The sequence below is a fragment of the Sphaerodactylus townsendi genome, linkage group LG03 (genome assembly GCF_021028975.2).
Source record: "Sphaerodactylus townsendi isolate TG3544 linkage group LG03, MPM_Stown_v2.3, whole genome shotgun sequence".
NCBI classification, from domain to species: Eukaryota; Metazoa; Chordata; class Lepidosauria; order Squamata; family Sphaerodactylidae; genus Sphaerodactylus; species Sphaerodactylus townsendi.
Genome location: NC_059427.1, coordinates 9,039,796 through 9,059,785, shown reverse-complemented (window position 1 = coordinate 9,059,785; position 19,990 = coordinate 9,039,796). Strand labels below are relative to the sequence as shown.

General features: G+C 45.9%; 1 protein-coding gene across 1 annotated transcript; it reads left to right on the top strand.

The window, feature by feature from the left end:
• The first annotated feature begins 3,041 nt into the window (after window positions 1-3,041).
• Window positions 3,042-18,222, top strand: SDHB (succinate dehydrogenase complex iron sulfur subunit B). The gene is made up of 8 exons (XM_048489492.1): window positions 3,042-3,132; window positions 7,165-7,310; window positions 7,749-7,834; window positions 8,714-8,850; window positions 9,511-9,627; window positions 13,238-13,339; window positions 14,429-14,551; window positions 17,478-18,222. Exons 1-8 carry the CDS (start codon window positions 3,064-3,066, stop codon window positions 17,553-17,555), a joined length of 858 nt encoding a protein of 285 aa, XP_048345449.1. The 5' UTR covers window positions 3,042-3,063; the 3' UTR covers window positions 17,556-18,222.
• Window positions 18,223-19,990: the final 1,768 nt, after the last annotated feature.

The window sequence follows — 19,990 nt, the reverse complement described above, 5'->3', positions numbered from 1 at the left end:
TCATTCCGATCACATGACCCTTGAGCCTCCTGACATTTTTCTATGCAACTCTATTGCAGCACAGTGCTGTATTTATGTTAGAAACTTGCCTGAGAGAATGTTTTCCTGAGCCACATACTGTGTAAAACCTAATATCTATCAGGTTCTGTCAACCTCCCTGCGATAACCAGACTTTTGGATACAGAAATCTGTCTATTGAACTGGAACACTGTGAACAGATATAAGCCAGCTTTTGCTGGAACTGAGTCTCAATATAGCATTTTTCAGTTGATATTAATTCCTCTAGCCTTGGGATTCCAGAAGGGTAAAACCTCTTTCTCTTTCCCACCAAAAGATCTCAGTGGAATTGTGAATTTATTCACCGCAACTCCTGCACCTCTTTTCTTGTAGAATGTTCTCATGATTGGATACTAGTAGTGCCTAGTTCCCCCCGGCCCAAACACCAAGCTGGGCCTGGCGGGACAGTGGCGGCAAGCTGCCGTTCTCCTGCTGGGCCAGGCAGTAACCTCCCCACTCCCTGTTCCCCACTCCACCATCCCACTGCCCGAATCACCAAGCCAGGCCCACCCTGCCTCCGCTCCAACTCATTGCTCGCTTGCTTGCCTGCTCATAGTCCTTTGGAAGTATTTTCTACTATGGAAGCACACACTTCTGTTGCACCATTACTGACCACACTTTAGGTTGTAATGACCTGTGTCCACAAACAAGAAACTTTTACTAGTACTTAAAAGCAGTAGGGAAAGGAGAATTATGCCTCCTGAATTCTCGTTCTGCCCTTCTCCACAACCTAACAAAAAGCACTTTCCTCTTTCCCTATTATTAAACACTCCATGCTCCCCACAATGAGGCAGGATTTACTACAACCATGCTATAAACCACTTTTTCAGCCCTTCTGGGCTGCAATAAAACTCAACTACACTTCAGGACTGTGGCAAACCAGTTCCAGCCTCACCACCGTTCCCCCAATCTCAGCATGCATCAGTGTGATGTAGTGGTTAAGGGTATGGAACTACAATTCGTCGTAAAGTCCCAGCTTCAAATCCCTACTCTGACAAGGATGGACACTTGCTGGGCGACCCTGGGCCTGTTGCACGTACTTTTTAACCTGTTGGAAAAATTTCTCTCAGTAATACAAGACAATGTATACAAGTTCAATGAAGCTGATAAGCTTTTTATTGCAATAATAGCGGTACAATGTAATCAAATCAGCCAAAAACGTCCAAAGAATGCATTTCAAAGTGCAATTTGTATACAATTTTGCAAAGGGCAAGGTAACCCCCCATGCCCAGGAAATGGAGTTGACTCCAGTAAAGGGGTGGAGATCCTTCGAACAAGCAGAGAGGCTGAAAGAGCTCTCTTTGCAGAAGAACAAGGCTACCAGGACTCGGACCTTTGATTTTCTATAAGCAAGCCTTAACACCTTGTTAAAGGTAATTTCAATATTGTTGGGAACTACTGGGAAGGTACGTTGTTTGTTTGTTTTGCTGTGTTGTAAATGTTGGAGTTTATTGATTCAGGATTTCTTTTGTGGTTGCTTGTAATGGGTGAGAGTTCTCCTCCTGAGACTCCGCTTCATCATGTTGCAACCTGTTCATCAAGAAGCCTTTGAGGTCTTCAGGAGCCAGCCAACTTGCAAAGAAGATTTGGACTTGGCAATATCAGTAGACTGTAAATAGAAGGACTTGAAATGCAACCTGAACAGGACCTTGAATTGTAACGTTAAATGTTGATGTTTTAAAAGTGTTAATTGTAAAGAAAAGTAAACCATTTTGTTTAAAAATTGTTGTTGCAACTCATTCCAAGTACTGCCCCACAGAACCCACAAGCTGAGGTTACACAAGCAGTTAACTTTGCAAATACTTAATTGGTTACATTTTGCCAACACCCAACTGTCTACTGGAGATTGATTTGGTGTCAGCATTAACCACCACCCAGGCCAACTGCAGGGTGGAACCCCCCTATCTCCTGTAGAGCAAAGGGTCTGTTTGCAGCTAGTTATCAGTGGACCTAGGTATGATTCAGCAGAGCTTGTAACAGGGCAGATCATCAGAGCCATGTCATGTACTCCATGTTTTCCCCGATAATACACTCGTCGTTCAAACATGATCATATCAACCATATGAACGTGACAGCTCTCACTTGAGTCTTGTCTCTTTTCCTTCTAGACACTGACGCTTACGTTATGCCCTGGCAATTTCGCCTTCCCGTCTAATATTTCTGACAAGCCTAACCTACCTCATAGGGTTGTTGTGAGGATAAAATTAATGAGAGGAGACTGATGAAAGCTGTTTTGGATCCCCATGGGGGAAAGATAAAGAATATAAATGAACTAAATAGAAATAATATCAGATAGTTTATGTCCAGGAAGTATGGGCAGGGCAATGTAATAGTTCAAAAACCTCCTCAACATGATATATTTTGTATATAAGATGCCCCGAACTTGGAAAACTATCAACTCGTTTTTGCTTCTAGTTATATTTCCCGGGGGCGGGGTGGGGGAGTCCTGTAGCTGTCTAATCGTGCTTAAGGTACAATCCCAGATTTCGTCTTTTGTCTCCTGTAGTCGCTGTTTTTGCCACTCTAAAAAATATAGACTAGCCTAGATGCTTCAAAGCCGACTCGGAAGATCGGCTTGCAGACAAACTAGCTAGTCCTCTCGGACGTTAAGGAGCCCCGTAGAGGGACAGCTCTTTCGACAGCCATATTAACTTCAGGTTATTTTTGAAGCGTCGGCGCTAGGATCTCTTCGACAGGGTGGCAAAAAAGGCGGCTCGTAGGGGACAATCAGCGCTTCGTCTGCCACTCTCAACATGGCCGCCGGCTTAATTTATTCCCTTCCGTCTTTGGAGGCCTTCCTAGTTTATCTGGCTGCAGAAGTCGCCACTGCCAACATGGCGAGCCCCTTGCCCTTCTCTTCGGAATGGACTCCCAATATGGCGACCACCCAAGTCCCTCCCTTTTCGAGGACGTCATTGCGGATCCTTGTCCAATCCCGGGATTCAAAATAGCCCCTTCAACAGTTCTCGTCTCCGCCTCCGGAAGCCGGGTGTCACAGGATTCAAGATGGCGGCGGCCGTGACCGTGGGGAGGGTGGGATTCATGTCCTTCAGAAGCGGCTCTCTAAGAGTGCAGGTGAGGGGGCGGGAGGGAAAAAAACGGGAAAATACCTTATATGGGATTATTGATTCGTATTTACGTACTAATGACAGTTGTATCTTTCAAGGAGGGTAGTGCGATGTATATGACTTTCTCCTCCAAGTACTCCTTACAACAATCCTTTGAGGTAGGCCAGGCTGAGAGTCCAAAAGTCACTTAAGAAACTTCATGGCAGAGTGGGGATTTGAACCCGGATCTCCTTAGGGCTAGTTCGACCACTACCGAATTGACCCCAACCAGTTTGGGAGTGCTGGTTATAACCCTATATGGAGGGAATTGTCATGTTTATTGCAATACGAACATATACCATACTTTTTAGAGAGGTTTTTTTTGCTATTTTGTGTAGTGTTAAATGCTATTGGTGCAGCATCTTTATTATCTTTTCTCTAAACTAAAGAGAAGTAGAGAAAGATGAAACTGTGTAAAAGTGAATTTACATTTATCCTATTGGATTTCATATTTAAAATATTTTCTCCGTTTAAATAGAAATGGTAGTTTTGAGTTGCTAACCCCTTTGTATAGAATTGCAAAGATTTTAGAGAAGAATTGCTGTGGTTTCTTATAGTTTCTTAAAATGTAGTTAACTTTCTGTTTGCCTAAATCTCTATATATGCTCTTACTCAGGAAATTAACCAAGTAGGTAATGATGATATAAAATGGCTTGATTTCTTACATCATTACCTACTTGGTTAATTTCCTGAAAGTCCAAGGTAGTACTTCCTTTGATTAATAACATTTATTTATTTATTTATTTATATTTATTTATTTCGCTTTTATACCGCCCTCCCCCAGAGTATTGATACTGTAAGTATTCAAGTATTGATACTGTAAAATTCCCAGTTTGCTAACAAGTTAAATTTGAAATGTTGTCTAGATCTCTCACTGCAGATACCAGTGGAGAGACATCAGGTGACTTTTTTTCTGATAACTATACCAAATCTTCAGAAATGACTTCAGTGGCATATTTACCACTGGATATTGTTCAATGACTATTTCTGGAACACCTTAACATCCACTTGGTGTCACATGGCAAATATGGCTCTTTAAAGAAAAGTTAAGGTGTATTGAACTATTTATTCATTTTATTTTATTAAATTTCTATACCGCTTTTCCCTTCTTGGGCACGGAGCTGTTTGCAACATGATATACATGTAAAGCATCCAACAAACTATAAACTAGCAGGTGGGATGCTAAATAAGCGGTATGTGAGAGGGAACGGCTGGCAGTTGGCAGTCCTGCTTCGGGCCCTAGTCCAGCAATAACTAGCAGACAATCCTGGAGAAACTTGGGCTCAAAATCCTCACTTGATCTGGGTGATCTTGGGCCAGCTGTTCTAGCTTGCGAGCATGGCAGTGCCTTATACGGAATCAGATCCTCAGTTCATCAAGGTCTGTACGGCCTCCTCTGACTGGCAGCAGCTGTCAAGAGTCTCTCTCACATCACCAGATACCTGATCATTTTAGTGAAGATGCCAGTGATTGAAACTGGGACCTTTGGCAGGCCAAGCAGATACTCTACCACTAAGCCTCCCTAAATGAATCTCACTTACTGAGTTAGGCCCTTGGGACGACCTCATCTTTTCAGCTAGAGGTTCCGGGATTTGAACTTGGGACCTTCTGCATGCTGAGCAGATGCTCTGCCACACTGAGCTATGGCCCCCTCCCCAAAAGCTCAGCCTGTTGTTGTGAGGATAATTTCTGCTTGTGGAAGGGACTTATACTGCCTTCCGCTCCTTCAACCAAATATGGGATAAAAATAATCGGGGATGTGTAGGGGCTGAATAATTGGGGTGGAAGATGGGTGGGAGCTCTGTGGTGGTGTTCTTTGCATTTATCTTTCTGGCACGTGGAAAGTGTATCATATGATAGCGTTATACCCATCCAGACTTTGCCTGAGACAATGCTAGGGGAGAAGGGGCTGAATGTGTCTGGGCTTGGGAGATTTCCCTTTTCCCTTTTTACTTTGTTTCTCCGACGTTATTAAAATGTATTTTGATATATTCTGATCCAGTGTAGGGAGCTGAGGAACTGAGAAAAAAACCCATATAGCTGAAAATGGTGCATGAGGGGCTGATATTACTTTGAAGCACATAAATTGTTTTCTTTCACTTTTATAGTGGGAAATGGTCAAATCAGATTGTCAGGGAGGTTTCAGGGTTAGACGAAAAGGCAATAGGAGTGAGGGAAACTTCATATAATTATAAACAGTAGCTAGTTTAATGCAAAAATGTAGCAATGTTGTTCTACCAGCGGGTGTCGATAACTGTTGAGAGAGATCACTTGGCTGTCACTCCTAAGTTAAACAGATACTAGCTTGCTTGGCACAAAATTTCAAGTCTGTGGAGGCAGGAACATTCACGCAGGTTCCAGTTTTGCTCCTCTAACACTTGATAGAGATCACCTCCTCTTTCTTATTTTATTTATTTATTATTGAGTTTTTTTATACCGCCCAACCCCTGAAGGGCTCTGGGCGGTGAACAACATAATTATACAACATACAATTAAAACCCATTAAAATAAACACAGTGGTCAGCATAATAAAACAGCGTCAGCAATAAAATCCTTATTAAAACCCTCCCAAAGGAGGGGGAAGGGTCCCATAGATGGTAAAGGGACCCCAAACACAGGAGACTAAGGTGGAGGGGGGCACATCAGCGGCCGGACACTCCAAAAGTCCGGTGGAACAACTCCATCTTACAGGCCCTGCGGAACTCACCAAGATCCCGCAGGGCCCGGACAGCTGGAGGAAGAGTGTTCCACCAGGCAGGGGCCAGGGCTGTAAAAGCCCTGGCCCAAGTGGAGGCCAGCCGCATCATTGAGGGGCCGGGAACCACCAGCAAATTGGCCTCTGCGTTCAGGGACTAGTAGGGACTTTGGGGTTCACTTCACTACAGGATTCTCCTCAATCGAATCCTTTGCTCCATTCCTTCTGCACTCCCCCACCTTCCTTCCTAACTGCCGCTCTCCAGGTCAACCAGTGGGTAGGCTTTTTTTCAGGAAATGGCAGGGAAAGAACTGGGGCCCAACCTACATCATAGACACACCGGCTGCAGGCATTTGTGACACATGGGGCAGGAAGATCCCCGTGATGGCTGTGGTCATGTCAAGGTTGTGGGCTAATTTCACTCTTAGGGACTGACTGTCCACTGACACTTTGGAAGCAAAAATATAGGCTCTGGGATGTCTGCAAGGAAGGTGTAATTCCTCTGCTTTAGGAAATCTTGAAAGTGTCTCATAAGATCCAACCAAGGCATCCCCCTCATCTATCTTTTTTTCTCCAAGAGGGCCAGCAGCTGACAGACACAAAGTAGGTCCCCTGGACTATCTTCCTTTCTGGATAATGTAGCCCACAGGTGTCAAACTCGCGGCCCTCCAGATGTTATGGACTACAGTTCCCATCATCCCCTGCCAGCATGATGCCGGCAGGGGATGATGGGAACTGTAGTCCATAACATTAGGAGGGCTGCGAGTTTGATACCTATGATTGTAGCCCAAGGGTCCAAGTTTACCCCAGAACAGACGACCAGTGCCCACTTCTGTAATGGTGGCAGTTATTTATTTGTATCCTGCTTTCCCCCCCACAGTCGGGACTCAAAGCAGCTCCTGCATTTTTCACAGCTACAGCCTCGTGAGCGAGGCCATTCTGTGGCTCTGTGATAGGTCCAGGTGAGCTTTGGGGGTAGAAGTGGGGGTTGGAAGCCGGGTTGTCCAGAATCCTAATCTGTCACTCTGATTGCTACCTGCCCCACACTCCTTGAACCCCAGGTGACTGTATGGGATGAGGAGGCTCAAGTTGGGAGCTGTAACTTTCAGGAAACCCTGCTGATGCTGCCACCAACACCATCACATTAGAGGCAATTTTCCCATTGCCAATTGTTAGAGATAGAAATTAGGCTTTCCTTCTATGGAATAGGAATGAGCAATATCGTAAACGGCCTTTCCTCTGTGAATCCTGGTCTCTCTGTCTGGGATAAGTTTGTGAATGATCCTTCCATTGGTTGGTTTTCAGATCTGTCGCAGAGCGCATGCAGCAGCCGCAGCTGCCCCCAGCTTGCAGGCATCGGCATGTATCAAAAAGTTTGCCATATACCGGTGGAACCCAGACAATCCTGGAGAGAAGCCTCACATGCAGACCTACGAGGTAGACCTCAACAAGTGAGTCAGCTCTCATCTCTTCTCTCTGGGAAAGGCTTTGTGTGTGGCTCTGGGGTGGGTGGGTGGGGCATTCGCTCTAGGGCCATGTTTTCACAGTGTTCCCCATCCTTGTCTTCAGAAGCCTGTGATTTCTCCCGCAACCAGAAATTAGACGACAGGGCCTTGGCTTCTCTGTGGCTGTTTTCCTACGCAAAGTTGTGGTTTCATTGAAAACCCTGGCGCGGTGCTCCAGCGACCCTCGGGGTGGAGAGAGATCTGCAAACAGTGGGACACGCCTTTTTTTGCTGTGACAACCAAGCTGACCTTTTTTTTTAATCGTACAAAATCCACATTGGCTTCACCAGTCCTCCTTTTTTATAAAATGGGGAAAACACAGGAAAGAGAGAAGTCCTAAGGAGCATAGCAAGCACTGATTGGTTGGATGTTTTCTCTTTTCAGATGCGGACCTATGGTTCTTGATGCCTTAATCAAAATCAAAAATGAAATGGACTCCACGTTGACTTTCCGCAGGTCCTGCCGAGAAGGTCCGTTTGGTTGTTGCCCTCTGTTTCTTTGTGTGCGTGTGTGTTAGGAGCTGTCAAGTGCTTCTGACGTGTCAACTCTATGAAATAATATCCTCCAAAATGGTTAACATCCTTGCTCAGGTCTTGCAAACTGAAGGCCGTGGCTTCCTTTGTAAAGTCAATCCGTTTTGTGTTGGGTCTTCCCCTTTTCCTGCTGGCTTAAACTTTTCCTAGCATTATTGTCTTTTCTTGTGACTCTTGCCTTCCCACTATGTGACCAAAGCCCAATAGCCTCAGTTTAGTCATTTTATCTTCTAGGGAAGGTTCTGACTTGATTTGATCTAGAGCCCTCTGATTTGTCTTTTGGGTGGTCCGTAGTATCTGTTTCTGGGGAGGGATTGAGATTGAAAGCACGTTCAGTGTGAGGCCCTCTGACACTTTTGGGATGTAGGCAAGATTCAGGTTGGGAATCCCAGCTCTTCCTTTTGGCTACTACACCACACCAGCAGGTGAAATGGTTTGTACTCTCCTCTCAAATTTAAGTGAACTTAGCTATGTTTTAAGCAGCCTTCCCAGAAAAGAAGTGGTGTCTCTTGGGTTTTTTTTTTTTGCAAAGCTTTGATATGAGAAATAGAACTGGAGTAGCTGAGTTCCAATCTCCATGGTAGTTGCAGAAGCTCACTGGATGGCTTTCGGCTTGCCACCCTTTTGTTCAGCTTGGCCTACCTTACAGGACTGTTGTGAGGGTAAAGTGGAGGCTGCCACCCCTGAGCACCTTGGAGGAATATAAATAGAATAGATTAGACTTCCTTTGGATGTCAGAAGAAGATGGAGACCTCTCCAAGGATCTGAGAGCCTGTCCAACCTCCTGTTCTGGAAAACCTCTCCTCCCTCCTGCAGGCATCTGCGGCTCGTGTGCAATGAATATCAATGGGGGGAACACTTTGGCCTGCACCACGAAGATCAACACCGACATCAGCAAGGTCTCCAAGATCTACCCACTCCCTCACATGTATGTGGTGAAAGATTTGGTCCCGGTAAGCTCCTGGCTTTCGCTGTCATGGCTTTGGCAAATGGGGTGCTCTCAAGACTGTGAGAAAGGTGATGCAGATTTTGAACTGTTGTTACACAATGTCTTCATCCTTGCAAGTGAGGAGAGATTAATATGGTTGGGCTTCACCATAGAGTTTTCTGGGATTCCTAGAGCTACCCTACATGCAAACTTGCTACATTGGGCTCCTTAGAAACATTTGGGTTGTCACTGGGAGTGAAATGTGGGAGCGGAAATGTTCCTGATGTCAGAGAATTTTGTCTCACATGGCAGCAGTGAATCTCTGGCTAAGGTCCCCCGCTGACATATTGTCGACCTTCACAGCCAGAATCAACTGACTATTGTGGGTTTTCTAGGCTGGCATCTTCAGAGGCATGTCACGGTAAGATGTGTTTCTCTGCCTGACATGTGTCTTACCATGAGATGCACATCTTATGGTGACATGTACCTCTGAAGATACCAGCCATAGATGTGGGTGAAAACTACCAGACCGCAGCCTGGAAAACCCACAACATCCAGTTCCATCACTGACCTGGAAGTCTCTGTTTCCCTAATCCTGCATGTCTAACTCTTGCAAGTCAATTACTTTTGGAGTGGAGATGTGTTTCCTCTTGTCTAATCTCATATGGTCTCATTTTTAAAAAAGGATTTGAGCAACTTCTACGCCCAGTACAAAGCTATCCAGCCTTACTTGAAAAAGAAGGATGAATCCCAACAGGGCAAAGAGCAATACTTCCAGTCCATAGAAGAACGGGATAAGTTGGTAACTCTTCCTTGTTTCATCCAATTCCATTTGTTCTCGATTATTTGTCCTCCGGCTCAGCCCTTGTCTGTGGGTTGGATTACCTGTTCCCTTCTCTGCTGTTGCTTCCTGTCTCCTCTTGCTAAGCTTCTTTCACTGCCGTGATCACTACAATCACCTCCCAAAGGCCTGCCTGGCTAGCGTGCTCCACAGCACCTCTCAAGTTTCTAGTCCTCTTTCTACACCCTGTACTGCATCTCCTCCTCCTGTTGATGGGTCTGCACCCTTTCTCAGCTCTGCTGCAAGCGCCCCCCCTTTTTTTTAATTTTAAAGTTTATTAATAGTTCATTTCCTCATACAATTCATAGTAAAATCATGTTTAAACCATTAAGCAAAAGAAACCCTGAGGGGAAAGAGGAAAATATAGAAAGAAACCAGAGAAAGGAAAGAGAGAAGAAAGGAAAAAGAGTCAGAAAGAAAAGAAAGAGAAAAGAAAAAAAGAAGAGGAAGAAGAAAAAAGAGGGAGAGGAACTTCCAGCTAGGTTTACATGTATCAAAACCCAAAAAGAGAAACATTCTAGCCTTAACCACATTATCTATATATATAAAAAGCTAACCATTCATTTGTTGGTCTTGCCGAAACGGCTGAACGGATCGCCCCCAAATTTTGACATGACATCCCTCCCTGTTGCAGGCAGGTAATCAGACCTTCAAATCGCCAAAAGTCCATACCTGAGCCAGGTAAAACATCTTTTTCCTGGCGCACCAGACCATGAAGCTGTTTGTGTTTAACTGTCACCCTTAGAATGTTCGTGCAGCCTGTCTGTGGCCTGAGGGTATGAGGGCTTAGAATGTTCATGCAGATGGGCAGAGATGAGCAGTGGAAACAGTAAATAGGTAATACTGGTAGGTAATACAAGTGGCAGTGAAACACATACACACTTTGCCGTGTGAGACGTCAGGTGGGGTTCCCCCCTACACACACATGCAGGTAACTTTCACTCTCTGTGCCTCACCCAATACTATCACACAACACACATACTCTCATACACATCCACTTCATCTTCACACACCTCACTCTGCCCTCCCTCACATCCAACCACCACTTATCCACTTCCTCACCCATATTCGCCACAGCTCTCTTTTACTAAAAGCAAGCTGGAGTTTGCCTTTTTCTTCTAAGAAAATCCGCAGGGTGGGGGCGAACCAACACTACTGGCTCCGCTTCTTTTGCACGTGGCCCTTAAAAAACCCAGGGAGCTGGCCTCGATCTGAGTGCCTCACCACCCTGCCTCTGCTGCCTGACTAGATAGCCTCCTTGCCCCAGTTCTGCCTTACCCAAGTCAGGACTGTGCGTGTCAACCAGCCTCATGGAAAGCGGGATTCGCACTCTGGACAGTTCCGTTGTGGAACTGTACCATATAATAACTGCACCATATAATAATGTGAATTGAAAAGGGAAAGAGGGATTCCATTTGACCACCCAACAAGAAGAAGAAGAAGAAGAAGAAGAAGAAGAAGAAGAAGAAGAAGAAGAAGAAGAAGAAGAAGAAGAAGAAGAAGAAGAAGAAGTAGTAGTAGTAGTAGTAGTATGGATTTATATCCCCCCTTTCTCTCCTGTAGGAGACTCAAAGGGGCTTACAATCACCCCTCACAACAAACACCCTGTGAGGTGGGTTGGGCTGAGAGAGCTCTGAAAAGCTGTTACTAGCCCAAGGTCACACAGCTGGTGTATGTGGGAGTGCACAGGCTAATCTGAATTCCCCAGATAAGCCTCCACAACTCAAGCTGCAGAGCTGGGGATCAAACTCGGTTCCTCCGGATCAGAGTGCACCTGCTCTTAGCCACTACGCCACTGCTGTTCCCAAAAGGCTAAGCTGGGGATCATTGGACCTGCATGGACATCTGTGTGGGTTGCGGACTGTGATGAGAAGGACAATTGCCACAGCAATGCGTGGCCGGGCCCTGCTCGTAATCTATATATATCACAATTCAATAAGAGCTGCAAACCCCCTTTTGCTGACTAGCTGCCTACACATTTTCATTTGCTCTGATTAGTCATGGCTGTTCAGCATCTCAGACAGAGAAACACGTGAGATATTTGACCCTGGAGATGCTGAGAGCTGGACTTGGGATCTTCTGCATGCAAGGCCAGGTCTCTGCTGCCCAGTTGCAGCCTGGCATGGAGTCACAGGCTTGGTCTAGCTAGCTTGTACACTCTCTCTGGCAGCTGCTATGGGCAGAAAAGGGTCTTTCCCGATATGTCACCTTACAAGAGATGCCAGGGAATTTGTGCATGCAAAGCTGACCTCTGTCACGCATTGTCTGTGAAGCTATGACATAGCAGAGCCAATCCATTGGTAGCTTAGAATTGCCTGCTCTGGCTGGCAGCTGCTCTCTGAAGAACACTTTTTTTGACAGATGCAGCCTGAACTCTCTTAGCTGAACATGCTGGGACTTGAACCAGGGATGCAGCGCAGAGTTCTGCTACTTCTCAACTGTAACCTATTGACCCCTGAAGCTGTTGAACCATTGGTTTCTGTGGGCCAGAATTGTATGACTGGAAGCTGTTGCCCAAGCAGAGGAAGATCTTTCTCAGGGCCCTGAGATCCTTCTCACTAGAACTGCTGGGACCTTGGACCTTCCGTGTGCAGAGCTTAGTTGCTCAGTGGTAGAACACCTGTTGGTCATGTAGAAGGTCCCAGGTTGAGTCTCCAGTAACTCCAGTTAAAGGTATCTGGCAGTAGATAGCCTGTGAAAGGCCTCCACCTGAGTCCTTGTGGAGCTGCTACCAGTCTGAGTAGACAGTACTGACTTTGATGGACCAGGGAATGCAAATGTGAATCACTCCCTGGACTGAAAACCCCCACCCGCAATACAATGCAGTCAACCACACCTTTGCATAGCAAGCTCCACCCAAACACTTACTGATTGGTTCCCCACCCTGGAATATGGACAATTTATACCCCACTAAAACATCCCCTTCTCACTGGACACAGTCTGTAACAGATTCCTCTCTGTGATACACCCAGTGGTGGGATTCAAATAATTTAACAACTGGTTGTTTACAAGCATCATTTTAACAACTGGTTCTGCCGAAGTGGTGCGAATCTGTTGAATCCCATTACTGGATACACCTCTGAAGATGCCAGTCACAGATGCAGGCGAAATGTTAGGGACAAGATCTACCAGATCACAGCCACACAGCCCAGAAAACCCACCACAACAACCAGTTGATGGACCATGTTTCTGATTCATTATAAGGCAGCTTCAAGTGTTCAGTGTTTCTGGGCTTGCTGTTTTCTAGGGAGGGACCGTAGCTCAGTGGAAGAGCCTCTGCTTGGCATGGAGAAGGTCGCAGGTTCAGTCCCCAGCATCTCCAGAACCAGACAGTGATACGATGTGATGTGAAAGCAGAGACTCTATTGCCCAAATCTCAATCAACTTCCTCGTTCTGCTGCCACAGTGGTCTCCTTGAGCTTTGCAACTTGGCCTGTAGTGATGGCTAACTGCCAGTTCCACACAGAGGGGAGAGGGCATCTCACTTTCCTCTCATGGGCACCAAAGCAATCTCATCTGGCCTCCTGGTTCCTTTTTACCGACCGTCCCTTTCTCTTCCGTCCCCTGCCAGGACGGACTGTACGAATGCATCCTCTGCGCCTGCTGCAGCACCAGCTGTCCCAGTTACTGGTGGAATGGAGACAAGTACCTGGGCCCTGCCGTTCTCATGCAGGTAAGAAAAAATGGGGTGCGGGGAGGAAGAGCTGCCTCTTCTACTCCATTGCTGTGGTTCCTGGTGGTGCTTTGCTGCCAGCAGCCTCCAGAAACACGATTGGCCAAATCTTATTTTGATCTTCTTTAATCTCACTGATAATGTCACTTCCTTCTGTTATGGAATTCTGGGCAGTGGCTTTGGCATCCCAGGAGGAGTCCCTTGTCGGGAAACGTGACCAAGCCTGGCCAGGAAGGCGGTTGCATTGGGTGCCTTCTGACCACATACCGGGAGGGCCCATAGAAATCACTCTGTTTGCTTCTTAAAGTGGGGATTCATCAAAAGCTGCCTAGAAAGTGGGTATAGGCACACCCCTGCTGGATCATGCTAGGGGTTCATGTTGTTCAACATCCTGGCTCGCACAGTGGCCAACCACTTCCTCTGGAGGTCCAGCAACAGGACATAGAGGCCAAGGGCTTCCCCTGATGTTGCCTCCTGGCACTGGGAATTAGAGGCTGACTGCCACTGAATGTGAAGAAGAGTTTGGATTTATACCCCACCTTTCTCTCTTGTAAGGAGACTCAAGGCAGCTTACAAATTCCTTTCCCTTCCTCTACCCACAGCAGCCACCTTGTGAGGTAGGTGGGGCTGAGAGAGTTCTGAGAGAACTGTGACTAACCCAAGGTCACCCAGCAGGAATGTAGGGGTGTGGAAACAAATCCAGTTTACCAAGTAAGAGTCTGCCACACATGTGGAGGAGTGGGAAATCAAGCCTGGTTCTCCAGATTAAAAGTCCACGGGTCCTAACCACTACACCACACTGGCTCTCGTGATCACCATGGCTAGTAGCCACTAACAGACTTCTGCTTCATGAATCTGTCTAATCCCCTTTTAAAGTTGTCTGTGCCTGTGACCATTAGTACATCCTGTGGCAGCAAATTCTACATTTTAATCTGAGTAAAGAAGTATTTCCTTTTGTCTGATCTGAATCTTCTTCCCATCGCCTTCATTAGATCCCCCTGAGTTCTGGTATTTGGGGAGAGGGGAAAAACACAAGGCTGACCCTGTTTAGACCCCTTCCTCAAGCTCATCTGTGTCCTGTTTTCCCAGGCCTACCGCTGGATGATCGACTCCCGGGACGACTACACAGCAGAGCGGCTGGCGCAGCTGGAAGACCCCTTCTCCCTCTACCGCTGCCACACCATCATGAACTGCACCAAGACGTGCCCCAAGGTGGGTGTGCCGTTTCTCTGCCCTCTGGCATCTGGAGTGTTGTTCCTGTGACCTCTGTTTCCTCTTCACATGCCAAGCTGGGTCAGATTGCAGCCTCCAGCAGTTTAATTCAACTGCAAGTGACATTCCTTCCCCGGTTCCCAGGGGTCAGAAAATGTACCAGATGGGATTTGTATTTGCCATGTCAGTTCAAAAGAAATCTGCTTTAGTCGGTTCAGTTTTTTTAAATCTTGCCTTTCCTCTTGGGATCCCAGGGGAGCTTATGTGATTCTCTTTTGGCCTCACAGTAACCTTGTGAGGTAGACTAGCGATTCTGACCTAAGGTTACTCAGGTAGGCTAGGTTACTCAGGTAGATCTAAAGTTACTAAGATAGACTAGCGATTCTGACCTAAGGTTACTCAGGTAGGCTAGGTTACTCAGGTAGACCTAAAGTTACTAAGATAGACTAGCTATTCTGACCTAAGGTTACTCAGGGAGATTTTTGACCAGGAAGCTTAAATTATTTAACTGAGACTCCTTTTCCACCAAAATATCTAAGTAGAATTGTAAATTCATCCACCACTATTTCCTGGACCTTCTCTGTAGTGGATTGCTGTCAGCCCCTGGATTTGTACACAATAATCAGGCTCTTGGATCTTCAGATCACAAGCGTTTGTTGTCAGACAGCAGGCAGCATGAATAGACATAGCCAGTTCTGGTGAACTGGCCCCAGTATCAACCCCTATATCTCCCAAACCAGGGGTCTGCAACCTGCGACTCTCCAGGTGTTCATAGAGTACAATTCCCATCAGCCCCTGCTAGCATGGCCATTTGGGATTTGTCGTCCATGAACATCTGGAGAGCCGCAGGTTGCCGACCCCTGCCCCAAACCTACTTGCCTCCTCCCTCCACCCGCTTTCTCACCCCATATCTAAACAGTGTAGAAGACAGTGTGAAACAAGACAGGAACAACTCCTTTCCCACCTCAGGTGTGCCGCTTGGTTGTATCATTGCTGAGATCAAGGGAAAATGAAAAAAGGAAAAACAAAAGTCCATTAACATATTAGGGGCCAACTTTGATGTCAGGAAACCTCATCCTGACAAATGCTCTGCAGTGGATAAGAAACAATGGATAAACCTGTCCCCTGTGGACAGAGCAGAGGAAACTCCTGGGAGCGTTCTGCACAGAGGCTCCTGAAGCTGACACAAAATGGTGGCCTCTAGTAAAAGGAAAGTAAAAGCTCTAAGGTGTTGCGGGGAGGGAGGCAGGTTTCGCCAATAGTTGATCGATATCAATGCTCTTTGATCAAACTACCATGTTTAATAGCGCACAGAATGATGGTTTGACGAAGGCTGCGCTTAAAAATGATTTTTTCATGCTCATAAACAGTTGGGACTATTTTCAATGGTGGGAACGCGCTAATGTCACTTCCGCCCAACCACGACCGGCTGCACTTAGTTCTTTCAGTAGAAAAGAATATATTGTACTTTGGACACATCGCGAGAAGGCAGGAGTTTCTGGAAAGGACAATAATGCTAGGAAAAGTAGAAAGTGGCAGGAAAAGAGGAAGACCCAGCATGGGTTGACTCTACCAAGGACATGAAAATTGTGGGAAAGCCCTATATGTACTTACCATATTTATATTTTGTAGCAGGTCTATTTTTGTACTTTCTCTCTTTTTTTTCTCTTTCTTACTTTCTTCCTCCCTCCCTCTGTCTCTCCCCCCCCCCCCCCCCCATTACCATATATTGCAATACTCTGGCCTGCAGTTCTGGGCAAGTATGGCTAAATTACTGAATCCATTCCGTGGTATGTGTTGTGCTGTTGTGTTGGACACACACACACAGGATAAAATCCTATAGGAAGTTTGCAGGAAAGAGGGAAATTTGGAAGGCGGCCTCATGTGTATTTGTGAGGGGGAGATCTTATTTGTCTTATCTATTGTACAGTGTACAAGGGATGCTCCGTAGTGTGGCCTATGAAGCTATCTAAGCTAACTGCGGTGAAACCACCCAAGCAGCAGCAAGTTCCGCAATTCAATTGCTATTGGAGTGGACATTTGGTTTATGGGTTCAGATATGTTGAGAGGGAGAAAAAGTTCTTTCTCCACTTTCTCCACCCCATGCATAATTTTGTGAACCTCTTCTTTTGCCTTGTGCCCCCAGGGTTGACATCTTTCCTCTAAAGCAAAAAGTCCCTCACTCTTCAGCCTTTCCTCCTAGGAACAGTGCTCCAAATCTGTGAATCTCTCCAGTATCCTTTTTAAGATGAGTGACCAGAACCTTCCGCAGGCTTCAAGAGGTGGCCACACTGGAGGTCTATAGCAAGGCATTATTATATAGCCAGTGTGGTGTAATAGAGCATCACACTAGATAGAATGTGGGAGGCCCAGGTCTGAATTCTCATTCGTGCCATGGAAGCTTGCTGGGTGATCTTGGGCCAGTCATCCTCTTTCAGCCTGGCCTACCTCACAGAGCTGTTGTGAGGATAAAATGGAGGGGAACAATGTAAACTTCTTTGGGTCCCCACTGGAAAGAAAGGTGGGTATAAATGAAGCGAATACAGTGTGTTTTCAAGACTTTCCTGGCCAGAATCAACTGGCTGTTGTGGGTTTTTTGGGCTGCATGGCCATGGCCTGGTAGTTTTTCCTCCCAAGTTTCGCCCGCATCTGTGGCTGGCATCTTCAGAGGCTTGCCGTGGGTATTGGGACATGTCTCTGAAGATACCAGCCACAGATGCGAGTGAAACATTAGAAGCAGAAAGTGCCAGACTATGGCCACACATCCTGGAAAACCCACAACAGCCAGAAACAAATACAACTTTTGCTTTCCAGTCTTTTTCCTAATCATCCATTCTGCAGAATTTACGTGGATCTATCTCACCAGCCAAGCAGTGCTGCTGTGACTGTCCCACTGGCATCTCCTAAATCATCTTCTCTCTTCCAGGGATTGAACCCCGGAAAAGCCATTGCTGAAATCAAGAAGATGATGGCCACCTACAAGGAGAAGGCAGCCATCGCTTAAATCTGCAGTGGACCTCTGCTCCATCACACTTACATAAAACCTCTTGCTGGGAATAACTTATGTCCGATATTCTATTTTGGCTGGAGGATGAGCAGACCTTGCTGTTCTGAAGTGATTTTTCTCTCTCTCCATAGACAGATTTGCATGTTGGATGTTGAAATAAAAGTGCTACTTTGATTAGCGGAGTTGGACCAAGATCGCACTGTCACACTCATCCCCCCCCCCTTTCTGCTCTGCATCTGATACATTAACCAACAGTTAGTTTTGAGTGCAGCTAAAGACCCCCAAGTTTTGGTGATATTGACTTTTGAGACTCAAAGCTCCCTTCGTCAGATATGAATCAGAATGGAGTTCCCTGAGTCCTTATACTCCAGTAAGAAGTTGGGAGAGGTGTTGTACAGGAGGGACTCTGGATGCAAAGGTACAGTGCACTAGATTAGAGCAGAAGAGAAATTCTTTGGGGCAGAAAATTAACATCAGTAGTGAGGTTAGAATCCTATATCCCTATTCAGCCTGGGGGTAGGGATTCCATTGTTCTGAATTTGTGAATGAGCTCAAGTTCAGCAATCTCACATTGCAATCTCCCCTTGAAGCTTCTCTGTTGAGGACTGCTACTCTTAGGTCAGCAGCGAAATGACCTGGAAGATTAAAATGTTCTCCCACTGTTTTTTGAGTGTTGTGGTTTTTAACAGATGTTAACAGATAGTGGATTTAATTCTAACAACAACGGCTTCTCTGATTGTCAGAGATGCCCATCCAGTGTGTGTTTCTGTTGGAAGGTAGCTTTTAACATGTAATCCTTGTCTGTATTTTTTTTTTACTGCCTTTAATCTGTTTGGAGAGAATGGGGGTTGATAAATAAAACACAAAAGACTGCTATTGATATTGAGACAAGTGGCAGGGTTTGGTTGGTCAAATCCCCCATGCAAAGAGTAATTATTATATAGCCAGTGTGGTGCAATAGAAGCCACTTATACAAAGAGCCTTACGTGCCACATGATATGGGGGTTAGTTACGGCAGCTTTCAACCCATTTCCTGAGCATTTTTTCTGAGGTGACCGAATGGTTGCTTCAGTGGTCCTCAAGAGCGTTTCCTCAGCTTTCTTCACGTTGCCAGAGAAGAATTCAGCCAAATTCCTCTGAGTCCTAGAAGAGAATGGAGTGGACCTCAGAGTTGCCTCTGGGCCAGATGAGCTGTAAACAAATGTATTTCTTCTCCTTCTATCGTCCCTTCCCTTTTATGTTTTTCTTGTGTTATAAATCCCAACTGTAAATTCTTGTATTTTGTTGGGGGTGGAATTTCTGCAAGGGCCCAGGCATCTGGATAGATTTTCAAGACACATGTTTAGAGGTGGTTTACTGTCGCGTGCTCACTGCTCTGTGCCTTGGGGCTCCCTAATGGTAATACCTTGATATTTCTTGTGTCCTTCCATTCCTTTCCTTGGTTGCCTCAATATTGGCCACTGACTTCAAGATGACCATGGCAGTTTCAAGAACAAACGGGAAAGAAATTGGAACAACCTGGGCTCTTATCCTGTACTTTGAATTCATTACTCCTTGCCCTTGTCTCTGGAGCAGCAGAAAGCAAGCTTGCTCCCTCTTCAACATGACATCCTTCAACTATTTAAACATGACTATCATATTGCCCCTTAACCTTATCTTTTTCTGACTAAACATACCTAGCTCCCTAAACCACTCATAGGGCATGGAACCTAGACCTTTTACCAGTTTGGTTGCCCTCCTCTGGACCCGTTCCAGTTTGTCCATATCCTTGAATTGTGGTGCCCAGAATTGGACACAGTATTCAAGGTGAGATCTGACCAATGCAGAATAGGGTGGTACTGTTATGTCTCTTGATCCAAACACTGTACTCCTGTTGATGCAGCCCAGAACGACATTGGCTTTCTTAGCTGCTGCATCACACTGCTGACTCATGTTCTGTTTGTGGTCTACTAAGATTCCTAGCCTGCCTTTTTCACTCAGTGCTGACATAAACTGTGAAATGTGGATGGGTGGGGTAATTCAACCAGATATCCAGTGGGACTGAAACACAAAACAATGCACTGTCTAAGACATGACATCCCATGCAGAGAAAGGATGCATGCCACAATGTTTGCATGGTCCAAGGTTGGTGTCAGTACATCCTGAGGTTAGGCAAATGCCATGGTTCAGGCCATGTGGTGGACCCCACAACCATCACCCCCAGCAGCTCACCTTTCTTGCTGACCATCTATCTGTTGTGATCCTTCCCCACCACACACTCCCTGTCTCATGCACTGCCCAGTGGAATCAGGGAAGCACATCTGAGTTCAAATTTACAGATTATACTGTTGATTCTGTACAGATTTATAAAACAAGACAAGGTCAGCCAGCAACTATTTTTGGCAGTGTGGGGATTCATATGAACCTCCTTGTTCCTACATGCTACCCAATGA

Excerpts from the sequence above, each read along its gene's own strand:
- SDHB (XM_048489492.1), top strand. The coding sequence starts at position 3,064 with ATGGCGGCGGCCGTGACCGTGGGGAGGGTGGGATTCATGTCCTTCAGA. Across the intron at positions 7,311-7,748 it reads TACGAGGTAGACCTCAACAA|ATGCGGACCTATGGTTCTTG; the intron begins GTGAGTCAGCTC and ends TTCTCTTTTCAG. Across the intron at positions 13,340-14,428 it reads GCCCTGCCGTTCTCATGCAG|GCCTACCGCTGGATGATCGA; the intron begins GTAAGAAAAAAT and ends CTGTTTTCCCAG.